The following is an 18,113-nucleotide window of genomic DNA, read 5'->3' as shown; positions in this document are numbered from 1 at the left end:
ATGCTTTTAAGCACTTTTTATCATTGTCAAACACCACATAAACTAGAAAAGTACTTAAAAGTCAATAAGCACTTAAAATAAGTCAATCCAAACACCCTCATATTACAACTAACAGAACACAACTAATGAGAACTAACAGAAGAATATATTGATCTAGCCTCAATTATTCAATATGACCTCTCTTTTTTCCCTTCAGTAACTTACTTTTTGTTCACATTTGTGCTCCAGGACAGAGAATTTTCTTATCATTTGACACATCGCTAACTTTAAAAATATTCCAGGTCCATGGTACAATAATAAGAGACACACGTGGGGATGTCCGTAGTGATAAAGGTCTTTAAACCTGGGACAGAAGATATTTTAGTACCAGATTTAAGCTGGTATATTGTGCACGTATTTTGGAGTTCTTAAGTCCTGACCTAAACTGTGCATCTCTGATATATATATAATATAATGCATCATATACTCTTTGTTTGAACGAAGTACTATGTCTATTGCTATGACTAGGATTTTGCTCTTGGTTTCCAAACTCTGGTTATCTCTTCATTACATAGGACTAGCTCTTAACTTCTTAAAGAAAAAACCAGTCCTCTTCCTCCACCGATCATTAAAAAGAGGAAAAATACGCAGAGAGAAACATAAATGCAACCATCTATGTAACACTGGAGCATTCATTCTTGAAACATATATGGAGTACTACTTATCTTGCAGAGAGAAATTCAATGGTGGAAATAGTGAAAAGGGAAACATGAGTTGGGAGGAGAAACCAAGCTGGGGGCTCTTTTACCTCTCACGTGAAAGTCACTAAAAGATTTCTTCCTTTAGTTTACCTGGTTAGCTAGTTGTGTTATGTTACTTGGACTATATCTGCTCACGTCTAGCAAACTTAGAGGACAGAATGTGCTCATTTCGAGGACGATATTAGGTCCACTACAAAACATAAGGGATAAATTTGGCCAAAAACTCAAGGACCCTCACCATGCTATAGATGTTATGCGCAAGATGAATCAAAAGCATAAAGAGAATAAAGAAGAAAGTAAAAGAGAGAAACTAAGCAGGCAGATTGGTGACAATAATAACTTTTATCTAGATCAAGTACCAAAAACACTAGGTTTCAATACTAACTTCTCATTAGATTTAAGAAAGTTAATTACATACATGAATCCATTCTAAAGTAGGGTTCCAGAAGTTGTAAAAGAGAACCTCTCAGGAACTATTCCAAAGCCTACTCGCGATTAGTATCTAAAACTGTTGTATCCTCCTATACTAGAAGATCCATATCCCCCTAAGCGCTGAGATTGAAACGAAGATGATGAATAGGAGTCACTGAAACGAGAAAAAGAACCAAATCCACTCTCACCCGTCCCATATAAGCTCGGGGCTGGCTCTTTGTGGTTGCTAATGAATTCCTGCACAAAAGCAAGTGATAAATTAAGTATTTGCTAGTTAAATAAAATGATCGTGCTTTATCATCAGTTTTTCTAGTCTTTTTATCTTATGTATCATATTTGTCCTTCAACATTTTGTTTCCCCAATGTCTCGACGAAACATGTAGAGCCGACCATACCCTTTGATAAGGAAACCTCAAAGTAGTGGTACATCAGAAAACGGGAAAGATACGGCTGGATTATTAGTATTTTCCTTAAAAATACCTTGCTCAAGGTCTGATTTTGATTCTACGTCTATTTCTGATTTATTTAGATAAAGGTGATTACAGATTAATCAATTTAAACAAAACAATAAACAATTAATGATATCATAAAATACCTTTAATTTTGTTTTTGTTGTTATTACTTTTTATTTTGGATAATATTAGCTTGAGATGAATTTATATTGAGTAACATGATTAGTGAGGATACATATAACCGACCGCAACTTGTTTGGGTACAGACAGATCTAAAATTTTGAGTTTAAGAATTTTGGAACAACAACCTTTTTTGCTTATTGGATTCTGGATAGATTATTTATACACATTAAGTAGATTTATTAACACAATTACAAGATCTAGTCAAGCTAATGGGTTCTGTCGAGCTCTTAACTTCAACGGTGGATCTGTCAGTGTGTGGGACTTAGGTGTAGTTGTTGTAATTATTTCATACATAGAGATTTTTAAGCAGCAACAACGTATTAGTCCCAAACAAGTTGGGGGAAAATGGAAGGAAGATCTTAAAGTCCATAATATACTCGAATTGATGTTAAAAGAAAGAGCAGAAGCCCTAAAAGAAGTTCACCCAACTAGTTATTAATTCCAAATCTTAGCCTAGAAGGGTATTCTGCGTATTTATCTAAGCCCATTGTAATAGCTAATATAAAGAGACTCCTTAGAGTTTAGTTTAGTTTTGTTGATTGGACTATTGAGGCTCTTGTGAGAGCTTGGGGAAGAAACCCCTATATCTCTTCAATTGAACCTCTCTTGGATTCTCCTAGGTAAGTATTTTCATGTACGAGTTCAATTTCTCTTCTCCCTTGGATTGAATCTAGTAACGGCATGCTAATTTGATTATTAGATTGTCCTTTCTTTCTTCTAAATCTCCTCCCTTCTTCTAATTCTATCTCAATCTTCTGGTTTCTAACTAGTTCTTGAATGCTTTATTGAATTTCTTGTTTCTTTGAGTTTTATTGTTATCAGTTCTCATCATCCAAACTAGAGATTTCTCTACCGAGCCCACCTAGAGTTTCTCTCCCCAAACAAGGATATCATCCATGTGTATAGATTGCAACAACCGAAATTGCAGAGAGCTTACGACCACAAAGTTTTGTTCTCAACAACCTAAAAGGCTAAACTACATAAAAGTTTTAACATATTTGAACTTTTGTAACGGGTCCTAGAAAAAAAGTTCCAGAAGAAATATAATCTGGTAGAGTAGACACATGAACAAAATAACAACCAGCTGAAGGACCATGATCGCCTGCTATGGACTTGTATGAAACTACAAATTACTTGTGTCTATATAAAAGGGAAGGTGAGGTGCAGTGGAGATGGTCTGACCATTAAAGATGAGCTTCATACCTGAATAAGCTGTTCGGCCGTTTGAACCTCAGACGAGGTACCCTTAATCTCTATAGTTATCTCTTCAGGTAAGCCTCTGCTCTCTTGCACAGTAAGAATTGCCCCACTCGTGCGGCGAATATATGCTATGTTGGCTCCACCAATACCAATGATGTCCTCAGCATACGACAGGGGTACTTGCATTACCTTTGTCATCTGAGAGGGAAAAAGAAGAGAGAAAGAAGTGACCCATATATCAGAGCTGATACACTGCATTAAATAGATTTAGCTAATGGCCAAATCCTTAGGCTAATGGCTAAGCAGAAAGACGGAATAGAACTGCTAGACATTCAAGTTTAAGAGCAGGATACTAAAACAGAGTGGAATCGAGTAACACTTCACCAAAATTGAACAAAACATAAGTTAATTTGTATGAATCAATAAAATGCAGAAGCGAGCACGATGTTCATGCAAAAACTGGAAACAACCCCACCCCACCACACCCGCTCAAAGAAAATAAGAATATCTGGTGCAAGAAAGAAAGGAGAACACAACTAGGAGAAATTTCAACCAAAATCCGCACTCTCACAAAGTATATTTGTTTCCGTTATGGTGGCATTCAAGCCAACTCGCGCGCACTTCAATGTATCCACCAGGTACCTTCTAACTCTCACCAGGATAGGCATAAAGTATTCTTCCACCAAAGCTTAGCCAGATGGAAAAATTGCATCCGTTGTGATCCAAACCTTGAATCGCAAAGTTGTTACTCCAACTCTTCGACAGTTACGGGGCCCATCAAGGGCTCTCCCATAAACAGCTATTAAAGGTAACAAAGCAAGTGGTCCAGATCAAGGTACAGTTGAAGTGTAAATATTCTCACTTTAGCCACCAAGATCCTCCACCAATACAAAACCAGCAAGAGTAATATAAGTACAACCCTCAAACTCATGATTCGTTTTTAGTTAACCGGTTTAATATCTACATTATAAATTAAAAATACAGACTAGGACTCTAAATAAAGGATAACGATTAAACGGAGTCTTCTTTTGCTCGTACCGTCTCGTAAACTTCAACCAATTATGTGCTTCAATATAATTACTGGGACTATAACCTGTTTCCAATACTCAGCAGCTTGATCGAATCATTCTTTCAAGTCTTAAATTTCAAGCCTCACACTCCCTTATCATTTTATCCCAAAATAGTCACTCCATGCAACGAATTTACAGTTTGAGAAAATGTCAACTTGTCTAAGGCAAAAAGTGTAGAAAAGTGCAAAAGTCAGTTGAGGCTTTAAGCGTAAAGCGCTACTACAATGCACAAAGCTTAGTAAGACAAACTTCAGGTCATATCAAGCACTACAACAACAACAACAACAACGACGACCCAGTATAATCCCACAAGTGGGGTCTGGGGAGGGTAATATGTACGCAGACCTTACCCCTACCCCGAAGGGTAGAGAGGCGGTTTCCAGGAGACCCTCGGCTCAAAAAAAGCAATAGGAGATAATATATCAGTACCATAAAAATGCGTAATAAAATAACAACAATATATAGGAGATACGAAATATGAAATACAGGATACGACATACGAAATACGAAATACGAATTAGATGGCTGGTATAGTACAACTAGAAGGTAAAGCCCTGCATCAATAGACGACCACTGACATTCCTAGTCTAACTCCTAACTAGATAGTCTCTCTCAGTTGTGCTGTAGAAATATTCACCCTCTCCCCTAACCTACAACCTTAATGCTCGACCTCCATAATTCCCTATCAAGGGCCATGTCCTCCATAATTCACCCTCTCCCCTAACCTACAACCTTAATGCTCGACCTCCATAATTCCCTATCAAGGTCATATCAAGCACTCTTGTTGAAAATTCATTTTACGCTATTTAATAGGTATACAACTTGCTTACTTATGCATTGTATAAACACCGATTCTACACAACGTAATAGTACCAACTTGAACCACACTGAAGCTCAATTTCCATGAAACTAGCAGCAAATGGAGACACAGAATATCCATGAAACTGACCTGCGTTACTATGGGACCAGTTCGACCAGCTACAGAAGTACGCAAGCCACCAAGTCCAGGATCCTGTCCATACAGAGATAGCGTAGAGGGCCGGAGCTTAAAGTCCGGAGTGGCTTCGCGATCAAGTAAGTAAGTGTCTCGGTTCATGGAAAGAGAATAATCAGAAACTGTCAGAGCTTGGGATGTAGGTGCAGGAACAGAAGGTGGAAGATTTGAGGACTGTGATTTATCAGCCCAGGATTCCGCCGGCCGATCTTGAGAGATATTTGCATTGCACTGGCAGTAGAACATGTATTAGCAAAAACACATTTGGACAATTACGCTTCAGCCAACAGCCAATAGTATCAAACTTACCGTCTTTTCAAATACAGGTATCACACTATGATCAACCAAAAACTTTCTCAGCTGTCCCAATACCGCCTCCAGAGCATCAAGCACCTTCAAGCCCTCTCCATGAATTTCAACAATTCTCTCATCTGAAGTGGCATAAGGAGGCACATCATCTGTGAAATTCAGAAATTGTTAGATGTTACTACCACATGACTGAAGGTTTCATGTCACGCAATAATAGCAAAACACACCAATGCCACCATCAAGAATCACAATGAAATACACTCCAAGATCAAATCCTGAATGCAATTTCATAACCATACTGAAATTGAGTTAATTTGCTATAATCCAGGAAAGAGAAACTCATTTCATACTTTGACATCATTGAGTTAGAAATTACTACAATTTTATAATCATAGTGCATGGTCATCTATTATAATTCAGAAAAAAGAAGCTAATCTCTACATAGAAATCATTGTTAAGTTAACAACTAAGAATGAAATGAGCTGCCTGGGAACTCCACATTTCAATGGAGCATATGTAGTAGAAATGACAACTGAAGGTATCTTACATTGAGAGACAACTGTTTCTATCAATAGCCCAATAAACATTTTTCTGCAGAATTTGAGCACCACGTCCAAGTGAAGACAATTTTAGGATGACTCTGATTTTGCCTAAGTCACACTCTAGTGCCCGCTATTAAGTCTTCCATACAGACTTTGTGAACAATAAAATTTGCTCATTTACTACTTTACAAAAAAAATAGAACCATCCCTGGAGTACTTTGTGGCTCCTGCTTCCCCCACCCCTGCCAACATTGCAGCCCTTCCTCAAAGTGATCCTCCCCAACGTCCAGTTTCAACCACCCCTTACTCTCCTCCTGTAAGTCTGTCCCTTCTAAGCCCTCCCCGACCACCGTGTCACAGTTGAAAAGAAAGTTATCTAATCCAATTCACTCTCTCCTTTTTGCATATGGAATTTCTTCATTGTTATCTGGTATAACCATTAGCCTATTTCTCAGAGGGCTTCTAAAATGTACAGAAGAGAATTAGTCCACCATAATATACGTCCCTTCATTGCTTTTCTACTTGACCACCATCAGGCAAAATGTTCAAATCAATTATCTTGCACTTCATAGGTTCAAATCTGGAAATATCATATGCATTAGTTCTTTTCTTCGCTCTTTAACCTTTATAGGTCATTTGAGATCTAGGATTAGCTCTGTTTCATCTTGAAGGAGGAGATGAAGTTCGACACTGGCGCAGCCAGGAATTTCACTAAGGGGATTCAAAATATAGAAAAAGTAAACACACGAAGAAGAGCAAGGAGGATTCAACATCTACTATATACATAAAAATAATTTTGACCTTGCATATTCGGTGTAATTTTCCAAGAAAAGGGGTTCGGATGAATCCCTTTTGCACCTCTGGCTCCAACCATGATGGTCTATCCTGTTGGAACTTTGGGAAGCACGCACTCTCAATCAATCAAGTTATACAAGTGCAAAAACGTATTCTATTGCTTCACTCGACATAAGCTAAATAAAATGACAATAATATATAGGTATTTATAGGCGTTATTCAACGCGTACCTCATCTAAAACATGTATCACAATTCATTCTATACTCCCATTTTCACAAATATAGGCATTACTAATTCATGTAATACACAATTCTAAGTATTTAATTTAAACACTCAAAGCCAATAGGTCTTCTCATCTTTCAACGCAACATTTAATTTTCAATACTCCTCCTTGAACCTTGTAGCTAACATGCTTCAATGTCCCAAAGTTTCTCTTCTGCAACTCTTCTTTTTGGCAGTTCTCGTCTTCTTCTTTAGAGGACTCCTCCTCTTCCTCAGCACATGTTTCCTTAGAACTACCCTAATTTGGACCGAGTTTCTCTTTCTTTAATACTTGTTGTCGCTAGAACTTTCCTCTTCACTAATACTCTCCTTTTTTCGAGCTTTTGCGACAACTGGACCGAATTATCATCTTGATACACATGCAAAATTTTGGTGAGCAGCAGGAGATGGTCTTTTAGAATGGTCCACTTTATTGGGAGCCTCATCATATTCTTCGTCAAGGATTTTATTTTTTGATGAAATAAATTGTTGTGTTAAAAGGCATCAAGAAGATGCAAGAGTACAAGAAGTAGATATACAAAAAATAAAAGTGAGTTGCTAGCCCCTATACAATGTCTCAATCTAGGACAAGAGAGCTAATAAACTCCAAAAAGTGTTCAGTAGTAACTATTGAGGACAGCTTTGTCCAGCAAAAAAGATTGGCTAAACATTTGGCTTTAATAGAGTGGTTTGGAGTTGAGATGCCATCAAAACATCTTTTGTTTCTTTCATTCCATAGACACCAAAAAATAATTACAGGTATCATAATCCAGATCTTTTTGATGGACTTATCAACTGGCCAAAGACTCCAACTCAAGTACACGTCTCTCAGATTTTGTGGCATGACCCAACTTATCCCAAAAATACTATAGAACATGTTCCATATATCAATGGCTACTGGACAGTGCAGGAAGAGGTGACTGATAGATTCCTGGTTCCTCCTGCATAGATAACATCTATTAACCAGTTGAAACCCTCTTCTGTTGAGATTATCTTGAGTTAGGCAAGCTTCATGTAGGGCTGTCCAGTTGAAACCAATGACCTTCACTGGTAATTTGGTCCTCCATATCAGCTTCCAAGGCCATGCATCAAGAACTTGATTCCGAGAATTGAGTTGCCTATAACATTCTTTGACAGTGAAACTACCCTTACTGCCCCATCTCATCATGTCCGAAGCATTCTCATCAATATTGTAAGCCTCCACTTTGGCTATCATTTCCATCAAGCTTTCAATCTCCCAGTCTTGAGCTGCTCTTCTAAAGTGCACATCCCAAATATTGGTAGTTCTGTTTTGAGCAATTGAGGAGTTCTTGTCCAGGGCATAGTTGAAAAGATTAGGATAGTCCTCCATAAGTGTAGAATTGTTGAGCCACTTATCTTTGTAGAATTTGATGTGTGCTCCATTGCCCGGCTTGAAATGGACATTCTGGAAAAATTCATTCCCTAACTTGCTAATATACTTCCAAGGTCCTACTCCGTAGGGGGCATTGACAATTTTCGTGCTCCAATTATCATTTTCCCCATGTTTAGCATTGATCACCTTCTTCCAAAGACTTGTATCATCTTACCATACCTCCATAACCACTTCATTAGCAGACACTTATTTTGCATGGCAAGATCTCTGACCCCCAACCCACCATTGCACTTGGGCTGCACGACTTTGTCCCACTTTACCAGATGAAATTTGTGAGAACTGTTATTCCTCTCCCATAAAAAGTCTCTCCTTAATTTGTCCAGCTTTTTTAGCACCTTTATAGGAATGGGAAACAAGGACATGAAGTAAGTAGGAATATTGTCAAGTACACTGCTAATAAGAGTTATTCTTCCCCCCATAGATAGGTATTGCAACTTCCAAGAAGCCAACCTCTTCTCAAAATTTTCCACAACTCCATTCCAAATCTCACAGCTTTTGAATTTAGCTCCCAGTGGTAGGCCCAAGAAGGTACTAGGTAGTGTTCTAATACTGCACCCCATGATTTCTGCCAGGTCCTCAATGTTAAGTACATTATTGACCGGGTAGATGATACTTTTCAGTTTGTTGACATGTAGGCCTGATAAGGGTTCGAAGAGAAGTAGTGTAAGATTCAAGTACATGATTTGAGTTCTATTTGCCTCACATAAGATCAGAGTATCATCTGCATACAATAAGTGTGATATAGTAATAGTGTTCCCAATGTTTGTACCTACATTGAATCCCTGAATCCACTGCATTTGCCTGGCCTTTTCAATCATTTTACTTAAACCCTCCATGGCTAGTATAGTATGACCAGGAAAGGAGAGAGTGGATCCCCTTGCCTTATTCCTTTTTTAGGAGAGAAGAAGCCCACAGGACCTGTGTTCACTAAGACTAAGTACTTGATGGTAGAGATGCAATACTTGATCCACTTCAACCATTTGTCCCCAAACCCCATTTTCCTCAAAATAGAAAGCAAGTAGGACCAATTAAGTTGATCAAATGTCTTCTCTATGTCCAATTTACACATCACACCAGGTTCCCCATTTTTAATCATCCAATCCAAGACCTCGTTAGCCAATTGTTTGACAGCATTGAACAGAGGTCCATTGTTTGTGGTCTGAAATAACTCTTGGAAGAGCCAATTGTTTGACAGCATTGAAGCTTTCATTCCATTCTAGAGAGACTAGGAATCTGTCGATCCGTGAGGCTTGGAAAATGTCCTCCCCTCTTGATCGGGTATATTGAGCCCCTTGTAGAGGCAAATCCATTAGCTGCAAGTCCACAATTGTTTCTGAGAAGCTCTTCATAGCTTTGGTCCTTCTAGTACAATTCAACCTCTCAGATTCGAACCTACAAACGTTGAAATCCCCTCCACGACCCACTGATCACCCCAAATCCCTCTTATTGCACCTAGTTCCTGCCAAAAGACCTCCCTCTCCGTATTGTTGTGAGGTCCATATACACCTGTAAAACCCCATCTAAAATCTTCATGTATGCTCTCAAGGAAGCAAGTCATTGTGAAGCAACCTTGAAGAGAATCAATACACCTCCACATTCTCTTATCCCACAAGATAAGAATACCACCCCTAGTGCCACTAGCCTTCAATTCTGCCCCAATCTACCCACCTATTCCCCCAAATTTGGTAAATCATAGAAGTTGGAATGCTCTCCATTTTAGTTTCTTGGAGACACAAGATGTCAGCTTTCCATTTTCTAACTAGAGATACAAGAGTACTCCTTTTATTTTCCTTGTTCAGACCGCAAATGTTCCAGCTAAGAATTTTTACTTTCATGTGGGACATATTCTTGCCATACCTGCCCCTATCCCTTTTGTTTCTTCCCTCATAGTTGATATTGCAAATTAAATTTTGAACCTCTGTACCACCTTTTTTCCTCCCTTTCCCCTTTCTACTAGCTGAAGATGGTGAACCACTGTTTTGCAACTGAACCTGTCTTTTTTGATCCATTCTCGTAATTAAATCGAAAATTTCATGCTCAAACCCCACTGTATTGACCCCAAATGCCTTGCAAACTTTTCCCATAACCAATTTGGTCCACTTGGAGGTTTCTATTGTTGTAGGTTGCTGAATACTCTGTTGGATTCCATGAACTTCCAATTACTCTCCTTCATGCCATGGTAAAGGAAGTGCCTCACCGTAGGAATCAGATTCTGAGCACATTAAGGCAGTAGAAGCAACTTCTGACCAACCCAGTTGTTGAGGAAGACCCCTGAGGTTGGCCAAAAGAGATTCTGCTTCATCATCAGCTGCTTCCAGATATGTTTCAACAGTTGCATGCGGCAGGGATTCATCAATTGACTTCGTGGCTTGAGACTGGTGAGAGAAAATAGAAGAAGAAGGTGCAGCAACGATGACTTTAGGACGAGGGTCCATCAATAAACCTTTAGTTCGCCACTCCTGAATAAAATTGGGTTTGATTGGCTTGGCCTTCTGATGGGCTTTCTTTTTTGGGCCTTTGTAGTAATTAAAATTTTGGCCCACCACAGGTTCTTTAATAACTCCTGAACTGCTAGCAATATTGGGCCTGATTTGGCTTGTGGCCCGTGAATTGAGAAGGCTGGGAAATGGGCCCAAGAGATTTGAATTAAAGTTGCCCTTGGACAGATGTCCCTCCACGTGCCCCGAATTCACGTAACCCTCATCAGCTTTCCCCAAACTCAACGCCGGTGATGACCCAATCCCTGTTGCAGCTCCTGCTACTCTAACTGGCTTTGGTGGCACAGCAACGTCCTTCAAAATTGAGATTTCGTAACACCAGTTCTCAAGGTCAAGTGTTATCTTCTCTGGGCATTTTTTGCTGTTGTTGCTAACACAGATTCTTGCCCAAATAAAATGGTTCCGGTACTTCATATCCAAATCAATGCCAATGAAGCCGCCGCAAATGTCACCAATGGTTCTGAATGTCTCAAGTTTCCAAGCATTAATAGGGATACCAAAAGCCTTGATCCATTTCTGTTCAGATCTCTGGGAGGCAAAATCAATGCCGGTCACCGGAGACCACCACTTCAATGAAAGATGACGGCCACCGCTTCCTGCCTCGATGGGAATTCAAAAAGAAATTGGTTGTGGGACATAGGGGTGACTTTCAGTACATTTGGTCGTATTAACAACAACAACCCAGTATAATCCTACTAGTGGGGTCTGGGGAGGGTAGTGTATACACAAACCTTACCCCTACTTCGAAGGAGCAGAGAGGTTGTTTCCGAAAGACTCTCGGCTCAAGAAAACAAAAAGACAAAAGGAGACAATATTAGTATCACTATAGAAATCATAGGAAAAATAGGAACAACATGAAATCTAGAAGAAAGATGCAAAGCAAAAGCGATAACTAGTAAATAGGTCCTGCACTGAAAAGCGAAATAGTAAAATACAACATTGCCACTAGCTATCTTAAACAAAAACCCTACCAGACTAGTCTCACAATGGTACGAAGTAGGGCAAGACTCAACTACCTCCTAACCTACAACCCCACATTTGGCCGTATTGTTTTAGCTAAAGTCATACAGCCAAGTCACCAATCATTTGACTCAAAAAAGTTCCAGTACCATGATAATTATGTTGTGAAAGAGGCACTAAGATGAAAAAGCAACCAAATCAGTAAAGATAGAAAGCTCACCTTCAGATAACACTCGCAGGGAGGCACCAGATCTTTCCTGGATTGATTTGATTGTAGAACCTTGCTTCCCAATCAAGTGAATGGCTTGCGATGACGCCACCAGTAACCTTAAAGAACAAAATGCTGCACCAGCAGCTACTGCTCCTGGATCACCATCGCTTAGTCCAGCAACACGCTTGAATACTCTTAGAGCAGCATCCATTGCAGGTGATGCTTGCGCGTCTGGATCTTCTCTTCCAGATATTAGGACCTGAAAAGCATATGCAGGAAGTCAGCAAGGAGTGGTACAGCTTCTTTTAATATAAATACCTTGAATATATAAAGTCAAATCATGCTACAATAGATACTTTCTAGACATGACTTGTTTTTGTTAGTTAAACAATAAGCCATGTCATACCAAAATAGTATGATATAATACAGTGTTAATTGTTTCGACACATCTATACATTATTCAGAAAAACAATCCGTCATCCCATTTTACATTGATCTCTTACTATTTTGAGACGTCAATGTTCTATATAACTCCACTAAAATATTATTTTATACAAATTTCACAACTTCCAAATTTCAAATTAAATGAGCTATACAGATGTTAGATTTTGATGTGACCTTTTATTTGTAATTTTAGTGACAATAATATAATACATAAGTCAAATTAACATATGGATTACACTCGCCAAGATGTTATTTAGCTGGAAACTCGGGAGAAAGAGACGAAGAAGTGAAGTTTCCGAAGTGTCTCCTTTGGCAATCAAGAGGACAATATGAGAAGATAAAAAAAAGTAGAATGTTTGAGGGGGTAGAAAGTACCTTTCTAGAGAGTACTGAAATTTTATAAATCTTTGGAGCATATATACAGGCTGAATTAGTATATGTGATTGGTTACTCTTCACGAACCATGTTTGACTATATATACTTTTCATGCCACTTGTCAAAACAAAATGCGGGCTTTCGCCTTTACATCAATATAATTTCATTTTTTTATCAAAAATCCCAAATATTATTAATATGCAAAAAAGAACGTACAAAATTTTTCTACCAAGAAAATATGATACCTTCTATAACATCTCAAGTAGATTCATTATAAAACATGATTATACAAAACCTCAAGGAACAATTAGTAAAGAAGTCATGACTATCATGACTGCTTGAAACCATACTATTCATCTACAAATAACAACAATAGAAATGTACCATGGCACAGATTCTACCAAACAAACATAAGTTGGAGCCACAATGTCAAGCTCCATCGACAATAATATTTAGCTTTTTGCTTTCATGATCTTACCTCTTAGGAATTAACATCCAAACACTGTAGAAAACAGTACTAATACTTCAACAACAGTTATCCAAACACATCACACAGAAACACAAAATAGCACTCCCTCCGTTCCAATTTATATGAACATGTTTGACTGGGCACGGAGTTTAAGAAAAAATGAAGACATTTGGAATTTGTGGTCCTAAACAAGTTGAAAAGGGGCCCAGAGTATTTGTGTGATTATAAAAGCTTCTCGTTAAAGGTAGAATTGTAAGCTTAAGCTAAATTGTTTCCAATTTAGAAAGGGGTCATTCTTTTTGGAACGGACCAAAAAGGAAATAGGTTCACATAAACTAGAACAAAAGGAGTAGCAATTACACCTTAGATTAAAAAATCCAAACATAGTACTAATAGTTTTTCAAGTTAACAAGAAAATAACTACTCAATCCTTATAGGCTTCATCGAACTGCGCTCCAAACAACGCTCAACATGTTTCATTAAGCACTTAATGCCAGTACGTCGCACAACGTGAGCTCACAAAATTAAGAAACGAAAATAAAAATCATAAAATATGAGCACAAAATAAAGAATCTTCCAACAATAAAAAATCCCTAGATGAAGATGAATTTTGTTATAGAAACCTATTGTCTAAGACTTAGGCTAGGAGTAAGGTCTCTGAAGATGAAGACCTTAAGACAATAAACTGACGAGTGCGGCTGAGAGGGAATATGAGAGAATGAAGCCCTAGATGTATGTATATACTTAAGTGTAAAGTCGTAATTTTATTAATTTTTATTGGGTTATCGGTCAACCCATTAACAAAATTGGCAAACCGAGGCCCGAACCGATAACCCAATAATAAAAAAATTCTAAACCGTTACCGAATCATTAACCCAATGACCCGATACCGACAACCCAATAAGCTTTTTTCGGTTCGGGCTATCAGTTTTACCCGATATATGCCCAGCCCTACTTGCAACAACTTGCAAGGCATAAAAAATTTAATATTTATATATTCAAGGGCAAACCTCCTTTGCTATACGTCACTATATATTCTTAGTCTAATTAGTAAAGAGAAACCTCATACATATCCTAAATAATAAATAAGAACAGAGAACACAAAGCTTCTAAGAAACTACCTAATGAAAGTTACTACTCCTTCCGTTCCAGTTTATGTGAACCTATTTCCATTTTGGTCCGTTCCAAAAAGAATGATCCCTTTCTAAATTTGGAAACAATTTAGCTTAAATTCTCAATTTTACCCTTAGTGAGAAGTATTTATAACCACACAAATACTGTGGATCCCTTTTTGATTTGTTTAGGACCACAAATTTCAAAAATCTTCATTTTTATCTTAAACTCTGTGCCCAGTCAAACAAGTTCACATAAATTGGAGCAGAGGGAGTATAACATTGGGTCCATTTTTTCTGTAGATAGATTAGGTAATCCGGTCGAAATAACTCATTTCAAGAAATGTATCCTTGATCTCCCAGTAATAGACATCTGCATAACCAAAAAAAACCCTAAAAAGGACTGCCATTATCACACTTGGGATTTGAACTTGTAATCTAAAGCGATATTTGAACCCTTTCCACTATGCTAGGATCTTCCATTATGCCAAGGCATTCAACAGTTCATATATAACCAAAAAAGAGCTGACTTTTTCCCTATTTCCGCAGAATAATTATTTGATGAAGAGGATTCAATTGAACCCCCTTGGCTTTACATAGCTCCGCCCCTAGCTATTGTACAGTTTAATCTGCATGTGTCCACCTCAAAAAGATTTCAGCTATATCATCATACTATAGTTTGGGGACAATTGTCCATAAACAGTCTACTTTTATGCACTTCTTAAATTGTCGTTTTCCCATAAACCATATCATTTTAACAACCACCTACCTTCAACACTTTCACTGGAAACTTTTAATATAAGCACTGAAAATTGTAAGTTTTAACCAATTAGAAACAGTTATTTCAAATAAAAATCGCAAAGTGTAACAAAAAACCCTAGAAGAAGCATAAATTAAACGAGGCATGTATGATAATGAATGATGTCACAACATACTATGTGATCGGCATGCCGAGAGGACCTTCTAGGACGCGAATACGAGCACGAGTCTCTTCACACATCTTCTTCACAAGCTCACCTTTACGCCCAATTATACTACCGACTTTAAGTACTCACACTACTAGCCGGAACACGTTGCCTCCAGGCCAGCCCGGACATTTCAGCACAACCGCAGCCGCTGCCGCCATGGTGTCTCCATTGTTGTTGTTGTTATTACCACTTCCGGTTTCAGCAGTATCTTCAGATTTTACAGTGGCTAATTCCGTCTGTAACAAGTCTAAGACCTATTCTTTTTTTTGATGGGTAAATAAAAGTCTAAGACCTATTCCCAACTAGTAGGTATCCCCAAATGGATCATTTTCTTCCATTGTGTCCTATCTTGAGCTAAGTCTTCATTGATTCCAAAGATTTGTATGTCATTCGAAACAACTTCCTTCCATGTGACTTTAGGTCTATCTCGCCCCCTTTTAACACCTTTTACCCTGTACCGTTGCAACAACTTACATGCCATAAAAGGTATTATTCATATATTCAAAGACAAACCTCCTTTGCTCTACATGACTATATATTCTTCTCATAATCTTAGTTTACTCGGTAAAGAGAAACCTCCTACCTATCCCAAAAAGTAAATAAGAACAGAGAACACAAAGCTTCCAAGAAACTACCTAATGAAAGTACTATAAAAATGGATCCATTTTTCCTGTAGATTTATTAAGTAATCCGGTCAAAACAACTCATTTTCAGAAATGTACCCTTGATGTCCCAGTAATAGACGTCTGCATACCCCCTCATTTTTAGAAATGTACCCTTGATGTCCCAGTAATAGACGTCTGCATACCCCAAAAAAAACTAAAAAAGACTGTCATTGCTAGTGGCAGGTCCAAGAATTTATGCAAGGGGATTCATAAAAAAGTAGAGTGTCAGACTTGGGGTTTGAACTTGTGACCAAAAACAATATTTGAACTCCTTCACCGCTACACTAGGATCTTCCGTTATGTCAAGGGGATTCAACAGTTTATATATAACTAAGAGAACCGATATTTTCCCTTTTTGTGCAGTACAATTATTTGACGAAGGGGATTCAATTGAACCCCCTTCGACATAGCTCCGCCCCCGGCCATTGTACTAGTCCGCATGTGTCCGTGTAAATCTACCTGTTTTACTCAATTGGCATAAAAAATACTTTAGATTTTGGCTATACCACCGAAACAATAGTTTGGGGACAATTGTCTGCAAACAGTTCTACTTTTATGGACTTCTTATATTGTCGTTTTCCCAGAAACTGTATCATTTTAACAACCACCCATCTCAACTCTTTCACTGGAATTTTTTAATATGAGCACTGAAAATTGGAAGTTTTTACCAATTAAAAACATTTAAATTCAAATAAATAAAAAAAACCCTAGAAGAAGCAGAAACTAAACGAGGTATGTATAATAATGATTGTAGTCATGACATACGATGCGATCGGCATTGCCGAGAGGGCCTTCGAGGACGCGAATACGAGCGCGAGTCTCTTCACACATCTTCTTCACAAGCTCGCCTTTACGTCCAATTATACTACCGACTTTCAGAACTGGCACTACTAGCCGGAACACGTTGTCTCCAGGCCAGCCCGGCCATTTCAGCACAACCGCGGGCGCTGCCGCCGTGGCGTCTCCGTTGTTGTTGTTGTTGTTATCACTTCCAGTTTCGGCGGTATCCTCAGATTTTACAGCGGCTAATTCCGTCTGTGGTGGCTGTTGATTTGACGGCTGAAATGACTCGGCATCCTCAGATTTTACAGCGACTAATTCCGTCGGCGGCGGAGCCACCGAAGACGGCGGCTCTTGATTTGACGGAGGAAAGGACTCGGTTTGTGAGGCAGTTACTTCAGAAGAAACCATTTGATAAATGTGATGGACTGGGTTTTGTAGGGGTTTGCGGGCAAAGAAGAAGAAAAGTGAGAGAGTGGAGAGCGAAAAAGAGAGTTTTGCGACTGTGTTTCTTTCTACTTTCGATTCGAGGGTTTGATTTTAGCGAAAAGAGAACTTGAACTGAAATAGTAATACTTTATAAATATCATGTATGTATTGATCTATCTATATAATAATTATCTATCTATATATAATAATTATGGGAAATGAAAGAGCGACATGGCACTTTTTTGGCCAAGGATTTCATGTATCTTTTTTCTCAATTTTTTTACTTTTTTCTTTTTTTAGGATGTCAAAAAGCCTCCGGCCATTTAATATGGTTCATCCCTTATTTAAGATGTTTTTACACAAAATAACTCCCACGTTGTGTATAAGTTACTTTAATAATTACTACTATCATTTATTGTGTATACTAATTGGAGAATGTGAAAAACCATCCATCAGTTCTCAAAGTTCTTCGTATCTTTTCCTCTATATCATTAAAGTTGAGGTTATTTGTTTCACTATATAAGAGTACTGGACGTCCTTTTGTGAAGCAACCTGTTAATTATCCTCTTTGGAATGCTTTTGTAATGAATTGAAATAGCCAGCGATGAGAGGGCATTTGGTTTGGTCTTCTTGATGGTGTTTCTCTTTATAACTTTAAGGAATTAGATTAAATTTGTTGACAATATCAATGGTTTCTTTCCTATCATTATTATAGCTTCATCCTGCAAAGTTTTTATTTGGTTAGTTCACTTTTTTATTCTAATTTTTTTTTCTTTGTTGATGAGGTTAACATTTTCTGCCTCCATGCC

General features: G+C 38.2%; 1 protein-coding gene across 1 annotated transcript; it reads right to left on the bottom strand.

Moving 5' to 3' along the window:
• Window positions 1-1,063: 1,063 nt before the first annotated feature.
• On the bottom strand, window positions 1,064-17,428 carry LOC104244844 (RNA-binding KH domain-containing protein PEPPER-like). Its single transcript, XM_009800346.2, has 6 exons — window positions 16,861-17,428; window positions 12,072-12,321; window positions 5,381-5,529; window positions 5,027-5,302; window positions 3,011-3,205; window positions 1,064-1,409 (listed from the first exon to the last, which is right to left on the bottom strand). The coding sequence occupies exons 1-6, from the start codon at window positions 17,284-17,286 to the stop codon at window positions 1,236-1,238; spliced, it is 1,470 nt and encodes a 489-aa protein (XP_009798648.1). The 5' UTR covers window positions 17,287-17,428; the 3' UTR covers window positions 1,064-1,235.
• Window positions 17,429-18,113: the final 685 nt, after the last annotated feature.

This window comes from Nicotiana sylvestris, chromosome 8, assembly GCF_000393655.2.
Source record: "Nicotiana sylvestris chromosome 8, ASM39365v2, whole genome shotgun sequence".
NCBI lineage: Eukaryota > Viridiplantae > Streptophyta > Magnoliopsida > Solanales > Solanaceae > Nicotiana > Nicotiana sylvestris.
Note: the sequence above shows the minus strand (reverse complement) of the source record. Positions and strands in the feature narration are given on the sequence as shown.